Source organism: Frankliniella occidentalis, unplaced genomic scaffold (genome assembly GCF_000697945.3).
Source record: "Frankliniella occidentalis isolate FOCC.00 unplaced genomic scaffold, Focc_3.1 Scaffold102, whole genome shotgun sequence".
Classification (NCBI taxonomy): domain Eukaryota; kingdom Metazoa; phylum Arthropoda; class Insecta; order Thysanoptera; family Thripidae; genus Frankliniella; species Frankliniella occidentalis.
The window spans coordinates 345966-354259 of NW_026267231.1; the positions used below are offsets into that span (position 1 = coordinate 345966).

The following is an 8294-nucleotide window of genomic DNA, read 5'->3' on the forward strand; positions in this document are numbered from 1 at the left end:
CTCTCTCTCTCTTTTTCTCTTTCTCTCTCTCTTTCTTTCTCTCGCTCTCTTTCTCTCTCTTTCTCTCTTTCTTTCTCTCGCTCTCTTTCTCTCTCTCTCTCTCTTTCTCTCTCTCTCTCTCTTTCTCTCTCTCTCTCTCCGCCTCTTTTCCTCTCTTTCCCTTTTCCTCTGTCTTATCCCTCGTGGCATGTGGCCTCGGTGTCAGCCATGCTAATAAGTTTACCCGGATGACGGACCAATCCCACCTGACCAGCCCAAACCGGTCCCATCTGACCGAGCGCTCCTCACTATCGCCGTCTCTCTTTCTCTCTCCTTCCTCCCGTCGTATGTCCTCTTGATCCCCTCTCCGTGGTCGGCCTGGACAGCCAATCCCGGACCCCCATCTGCTGCCCCGCGCAGCGCTGCTGCGGCACTCGCTGAGGTCGAGGGAAAAGAAAACCATTTATTTGAAATAAGTTTTCGGTGAGCAAGAGTCGTCCGCTCTTACCCCAACCTTTGCTGCCCACACAGATTTTGGATTTTGACAAGTCACGATCGTTCATTGTCCCATGGAGCCCCATTTAGGAACCATAAGCGACTTTCCTAATGAATCGTTGCAAACAATGTTTGGCCCTTTTAAATTGAGTCGGTGTTGCTTGATGAGAGGCAGGTACAAAGTTACTCACACAGAAAAGCACTTCTTTGTAATCGTAGTGAGCAACTTACTGGCAAAACAAAAGCCAATGAAAAACATATGACAACGGGCGTAGTCTCTTCGACTGTTTACCTCCAACTCACAGTCATTGCTGTCTCTGTCGTTCCAATAGGCGCCATTGCGGGTGCAACGGAGAGCTCCGGTAGGAGAGAGAGAAAGAGAGCGAGCGAGCGAGCTGCTCGGACATGACTCGTAAAGTGCACAGTAGTTTTATGGCGGGTTTTAAGGTGCGGGAAGTTGTTATGAGAATGATCGCCCTGGCCGGCACGGCACGCGCCACCTGACGGGAGGCCGTTTTTATTGCGGAATGATGACATTTTCAGGAGACTTGAGACTTGGCGCCCAACTCTTTGCGCCCCAATAGCCGGGAATGTGGGTGGTTTTCGGGCAGAGGACCTCGATCTCCAAAGGACTAAGAAATGTGGGCATAATTATTGTTGCGTGGGAAATAATTCGTAAAAGATTTTTGCAGGACAATCCTGTAAGTTAGCCAGAAAAGCACCTTTACCCTCGAAGATTCTCTTTGATGTTTTCACGTTTTGCAATTGGCTTCAGACATCGCCTGGGTGCCTGTTGTGACACTTACCAAATGTATGGCCTCCCTCGAGGCTTATCCCAACACGACATAGTATTTCGTGCACTAGTAAATAAGTATAAAAAGAACTCTTCGCTGCGTGTGTGTGTGTGTGTGTGTGTGTGTGTGTGTGTGTGTATGTTAGTTGTAAGTTATTGCGATTCGCTGGTGTGCCGCCTCTTGCCAAGACTCTTGCATTATCATAACTTTGTCGGCGTGCTGCAGGAAGCTACGCGTTGTGTTGGGCGCGGGCGTGGCGCGGGCTGCGAGGCCGCCGCCGTCGTCCGCCCCAGAGCAGGCTCCTGGCGGAACACTGCGCTGAATGCACGACGACCACGACGCCAAGGATGTGCTGCTGAGAGAGTTCGCTGAAAATCAATGGGTGTCTGCCTGCTTGGCCGGCCGCCGGGCCTTGGCGCTGGGCCGGCGCTCATGCTCTTCCGAAGCGATCCTTGTCGTCGCTCGCCTCGCCCTGTGCGTGTTGCAGGCGGTGTTGTGGGGGACCGGGGTGGCACTGCTAGCGCTATCTGGTGAGCTGCAGCGGAACCGCGACGAGCTGGCAGCCCACCACACTACCCCCGCGCATCCCTCACCCCCCGTGGCCCGTTCTCTCTCTCTCTCTCTCTCTCTCTCTCTCTCTCTCTCTCTCTCTCTCTCCCCCTACCCTCTCTCTGTCTCTCTTTCTCTCGATACGATTAGCCCGCTCGCTCCTTGCCGCCTACCGAATGTTGTGTATGACTGAGAAGTTCGGCTCTGCGCCCAAATGGCACAGTGGCACGTATGAGAAATCTAGCCACCGTTTTGGCGACGAGCCTCGCTTCAGAATTGTTATTTGGATTATGAGTCAAACTTCCAGTCAGTAGTCATTTCACTGACTAAAATTTTTCGTAAATTGTATAGTTTTTGGGGTATGATAATTATGTCATTTGATTGAAAAACCTCATTGTCTAAAGGTTCTCACGACACAGCCTTGGGGAACGTCACGATAGGGCTTGTTCAGCAGACTGCATTTGCGCTGCGCATCTTTTTCTTCCTCTCTCCCTGTCTCGCTCTGTCGCGTGGGCGCGCCACTGCTCGGCCGCACACACCTACGCCACCGGGCTGCCGGCCGGCGATGCGCTCGACTGAGACCGGGAGCGCGCGTACGCGCCGACCCCGTCGGGGGAGGGTGTGAGGCGGGGAGGCGCGGGGTGCGCGCCGAGCTCCGTCGCCACGGCAACGCAACCCCCACCCCCGGCGCCGCCGCTCTGCGCCGCTCCCCCATTGGCCGGCCGCAGCCCTGGACCTGCGTCAATTAGACCCGTGTTGCTAAGTTGTGCGCATCCGTGATGGCCGCCGGCCCGCCGCCCAATCAGCGCGCCCGCTGGCGTCCTAGTTGAGGCATTCTCCCGCTAGAGCGAGCTGTTTCGAGCTGCTCCGCGGGAACCCTCCTGTTTCGCGCCCTTTTTTCGAATGCTCGCATGCTCTCCGGCTGGTATCTTGGCCGCGCCCGGGCCGGCCTCGTGCAGTGGCGAGCTCGCCGCCGGAGTCGGGTCGATGGGTGGTTTGACCGTGACCTACCGCAGCGGACTGGGCTCGCTAGTTTTGCTGGCTAACAGCGGTGGAATCAGACACACCACTAGAAAATGATTTTGGTACCTCATAGACGGATAGACGAACTTGTTTTTGGACCCTAGTTGTAACTCTTACTTGGACCTATAGTGTTTTCCAATTTTTTGCAGCTTCTGAAAACATGCTCTGTTAGCACCTTATTTTTATTGCACCCCTATCACAAGTTAAATTGTCTTGTAGGAGCCGTGTTTGGTAATTTGTGAACGTAACGAAAAATAAAAAGATTACCTATTACCTTGAATTATTTACAAAATCATATTTTTCCGGTTATGGGTACCGATGTTAGGTGAGGTATGAAGGAGATGCATGGTCCGCCCACAGTATACGGGGAGTGAGTTTGACTGCCGTGCAGGCTTTGCAAAGGTTCCTAAAAGTAGAAAATAATCAGAAAGACCAAGCACATGATCTAAAGGCGGCCACTGCAAATAATGCCTGTACTCTGCAAATAGGACTGTCTGGTACAACATGTAGGTTTTAACAGCAAGACGAATGATTTCCACACTAACAACTGCAATTTTCCAACCTTGAATGAAAAAAATTCTGAGGCGCTATTATCTTTTTCATAAATGTTTACTTTAAACGAGCTAGAGGTTTGTTGAGAAATTTGCAGTACCTCATTATTGTATTGCCCCAACCACCCTTGGATCGATATAATTTTGAAAAGCAAGACCTGCAAGCCTGGTATTTACATTTTATGGCTGTTTGTCGCTTTAACTTTGTCTTAAGTTTGCTATCATAATTATTTGGCCCATGTTACAGATGAAAGTTTGACTGATGGTTTTGTATAATCACAAGGTACAAATATTTTAATATCAGCAGGAAATCATAAAAGCTGTCATGAATCTTGTTTTAGTAGTATGGAACGGATCAAGTTTGTGAACAGTACAAATCTGTACTCTTGATGATTATGGGAACATCGAACCATATGAGTGTATTTTGGATCACCGCTCCTTTTGAGCGACGGCTGTCTTTAAAATATAGCAATGCTCCAAAATCATCACTCAAATAATTTCCCAATCCCAAGAGTGACGCGCGTGACTCCTGCATTCTTACTTTGAACTTTACAACGTATGTTGTTGCAAAGTCCCGCTTGTCTTGAAGCGCAACTTAAATCTAGAACCTGATGACAAATTGTCGTCGAGCGTACGCGTACATGGGTATTTAGATTATAATTTTACAAAAGTGGCCGCATAAACACAAGTCATTTATTTTTATGCAGATGCACTATTGATCTTGTTTCAATACGACACTCAGTTCCGGGTAGCTTCCTGGCCCCTCCTCTCCGAGCGAGACGTTTGGAGGCCATTGACCGGAGAGGCTGCCCTATTACCTAATGGCCATGTGCGGGGGCGCTTTTGTTTGCGCTCCTTCTGGGAAGGGCTGAGGGTTGCGCAATGAGGAGCGGTGGGCCGTCCAAGGGCAACGACCTCACCGACCCACGCGTCGACTCTGGAGCACGGCCAGGAAACTAAAGCTGGTGTGGTATGATATGGCTTCGAGCCACCTTATCGTGGCATAGTTTATGGAATTAATGGTACAAAACATGTTTTATGTTCGCACGTACCGAGCCAGGCCGTCGCCAAGGTCGGGTGCGGACGACCCCACCGCCGAATCAACCCCCGGGTGTGAAACTTGACCCAGATTTACGTTTAATCGCGCAGTTCTCGCGCCTTCGGCTTGCCGCCGCCGGGCCGTTTCCGACGACAGAGAGAAGTCCATAAAGTATCACCTGAGCGCTTCCGAAAGGGGATGGCCGGCGGATGGCGCGAAGGCGACCCGAAGGCGGCCCGAACGAGGGGGGGGGGGGGACTGCCGAATGGGGGTGGAAGGGGGGACGGGGTCTCGTAGGGGGCATTGCGATGTCAAATCGGGGTGCGAGCAGGCGTTACGACCAATAACCTTTACGGCGTCCACATCCCTATTCACGCCTCTCTTTGTCTTTGTCTCTCTCGCAGGAAAAGGAGGGCTGAGAGCGAGAGAAGAGATGAAGAGGAAGCTCTCCGCTCTGGGAGAGGCAACAGGCAAAGGGCACATGAGATGGATCGAGGTTGAAACGATTGATTTTAAACCTACTTACAACATCACGTACATGTTTAGGACGTAGCCTTCACACTAACTAAATTTGTATCTTTTATTTGAACGAACTTTAGCAATCATTTGTTTTGCGTTCATTTCTGCGCTGATTTGAACACTGTTGTGCATTCATTTAATTTGCTGGAAATCATGCACTGCGAAATGTGCGAACATTTGCACAAAAACATACAAATATACATTTAGTGTGTTCTTTTTTTTCAATAATTTTAGGGTAGCACTGCCGGAGTTGTTGATCGGGCAGTGCCTTCCAACAGAATAACGCGGCTGGTAAGGCACGAGAAGTCACTTTGATTCTTATCGGGAGATTGATAGATGCCACACCTACCTACCGCGCCCCCTTGGATGTCGCCTGCCTGCGTTCCGTGACTCCCTGCTCGCGAGACTTCCTTGCTCTCCCTCGATCGTCCCTTCTCTCTCTCCCCCTTCCCCTCGTGCTCTTGCACCCCTCTCGTGCTCTGTCTTTTTTTATTCCTCTCTCGTTAGGGGTGACAGCTTCGCGATGGAGTTGCTGGCGATACGCGGTGCCTCTGTGTGGGCTCTCTCTCTTCTCCCGCTCTCTCACTATCTTTCGCTCTCTCTTGCTCTCCCTCGCTCTCTCTCGCTCTCTCTCGCTCTCACCCACTGCTCCCATCTCTTTCCCTGTCACATTGCTTTTTTTTCGAGTTTTCGAGTTAAAGATCGCGCTGTCAGAAACTTGCGCCGTCGCCTCGCGAACTCGCAAAAAGAATTTTTACCTCCCTCAGATGCGTTGAGATTGACTCGGGCGTCGACTGCCTTCTGGCGGCGCGAGCAAAAATCGCAGATGTGATCGTGTCTTATTCGATTATGCTAAATTTTTCCTACTCCAGAATTTCAGCAAACTAGTGGTGCTCATATACTGCATTTTTTGAAAAATTTATTATTCTTTTTATTTTAGGACAATTTTTACTAAGAATCAACTTTTTTTCTCTGGCAACAGTGTCTGGCCTGCACCAAATATATTCGATGAACATGCGTGTCCTGTCCGCCTGTTCGGTGTGTCGTGGGGGCGGCGTGGAGCGGTAGGGCCTGGCGGGTCGGGGTGGGGCGTTGCCTGGGCGTTGCCGATGATGCGTGATGCAGTACGTGACGCCAGCAGGCAAGCGGTACATGAATAGGGTGGGGTGGGGGCCACGCGTGGATCGGTTTGGAATTTATACTTACAACAAACCAAAAAAGACTTTGAAACATTTGTGTGGCGACCCTTACTTCGAAATATGTTTTCACCCGCTATCCGATTTCTCGAAATCTTGCAAGCAGAGACACATATGACACATCAAATCAAGCAACGATAATTTTGGGCAATTTGGTTTCGGAATGATTAAAAAACCAAAATCTTAAACAAATTTAAAACACATGACGCAGAGGGCCCATGGAGCCGCTACTGATTTCCGCCTGGTGCCACCATTCATGACTACGTGTTTTCTATATTTCTGTCGAGTGTTTTTGTCCGTTTCGCCTTTCCCGCCTCTGAGTTAGCCCGCCCCGCCCCGTACCGTCGCGCTGTGCGCCTCCGGCCGCCGCTATGCCCGCGGAAGTCCGTCGCCATATGAACTGCCGCCGTTAAAACTTGTCGAACAATAGTGCCCTGCGGAGCCATAAGGTCGTTATCGGACTATATGTGCTGTGAACGTTTGGAAGGCGTTGGCAGTTGGCGTCTGAGACGGCGACCGGGAAGGCAGTGGCCCTGCGGACGTCTGGCTGGATGGACTCTTGGGCCGGACTCGCTGTCCAGAGCTGGTGGTCGAGGTGAGTCTAGCGAATTGTGCATGAGTCCGCTGCTGGGACAGTTTACAGCATGTCGTAGCAGCGGTTGGAAGGTGTGTAAAGTGTGTAGGCTTCGTCTCTCCGCGATTGACTTTTTATTTTGTGTCTGTGGGTTCACCCCCCTTCTCAGTTTCCTTCCCAAAGCGTGCGCAATCATGTAAACATACGCTTATCCCCGGGAGGCGTCGTGGCCGCTCGCCGTGTGAATCACCCGGGGGCTCGCGGAGCCGCGGACAAAACACAGTCGCGGGGGCAGAGCGTGAGTCCTGGGGAAGAGGTTCATCCGCATAGGCTACACTTGTCAAGGCCAACATTGTTACATGCGTGGGGAATCTAAATATGTACGAACCACACCTGCAGGTGCATTAAAAGATAGAAACATCTGGAGGTGTATACGACAAAATATTCACAAACTTTGAGGGCGAGTAAATTGCTTCCCTTTTAGTACAGGTTTTGGAATGTTTACTCGATGTTATCGCACCCCTGCCGGTGAGTGAATATGTTGCATCACACACGCAATCAATCTTTCATTCCCCCGCACCTACAGTTGTGCGACGGATATTTGGTAAGATGCTCTGCTTTCCGAACACCTGTGCATGTTGATCTTTGGTACGCCGAGGACCACCGGAGACGAGGAGCGGCTCCTGAGCGTGGAAATTAGACTATAAAGTCCACGTGCTTGAATATTTGACGCTAGTTTGAGACCAAAGATTTGGTGCGGTGAAGGGGGCTGTGTGGAGTGGGCGGGGAGGGCGCCGCAGCCGGCCAACCTCGCCACCGCACAGACCAGCTTATGTTTAGTGATGTCTGCGCCGCGTCCCCCAGCATGGCTCTCTCTCTCTCTGCTCCCCCTCCCTCTCTCTTACTTTCCATCTCGCGCTCCCACTGCCGCTCCCTCTTACCTCCTTTTGCGGCAGAGGGGGAGGTTTAGTGCAAAATGTATGCACGACACCAAGTAGGAGGATATGCAACGCGCTGTGCATGCCGACGAGATGAGGGGCCTCCCGCCTCCTCGCCCGTGGGGCAGCCGGAGGCAAGGTAGGTCCGCATACGTCATCGGGCGGGAAAGGGCCTAACGACTGTTTCAAACCGTCCCTTGAAGAGCTCCGAAGTGAATATTCGAGCCTTTTCTCTAGAATAAAGTAAAATGATGTACCGCATACGTGGGATATTTTAAAGAAATAATCTGTTGCAACCAAAAATAATTCTTGTCATCGTTGGGGGTGAGCCTAAAGGTGAGGTGAGGAGGTGATCCGTTTTGGCCCGCACATTCGAATAAGGAGGGGGTGGGCCTTCCCGGGTGACGTTGGTAAGTCGGGGAGCCGCCTCGGCCGCGCGCGCCACCCCTTGGTGGGGGCGGCCTGGGGGCGGCCGAGACGCTCGGCGGCGCGGGATCCAATCTGAATACAAATTGCCCCTGCGGTCCCCAGCCGTGACATCATACACCGACTTCAATTTTCGACTGCTAAAAATTGTGCGGTGGTGGCAGCAGCAGTGGCTCCGGGAAGACGGAAAGGGGGTTGGGAAGGGATGGGG

The 8294-nt window shown here is 51.7% G+C and overlaps 1 protein-coding gene across 7 annotated transcripts in view; it reads left to right on the plus strand.

Annotated features, from left to right (window-relative positions):
* LOC113202757 (uncharacterized) overlaps positions 1–8294 on the plus strand; it is a 173852-nt gene that overhangs the window by 88578 nt on the left and 76980 nt on the right. For 2 of the 7 annotated variants that reach the window (XM_052269780.1, XM_052269779.1), the window contains exon 1: positions 6608–6740. The exons of the other annotated variants lie outside the window; for them this stretch is intronic. In XM_052269780.1, the coding sequence (XP_052125740.1) occupies positions 6611–6740 (130 nt within the window). In that variant the 5' untranslated portion in view covers positions 6608–6610. Of the gene's footprint in view, positions 1–6607; positions 6741–8294 lie in introns of those variants that run through there. 7 annotated transcript variants of the gene reach the window in all.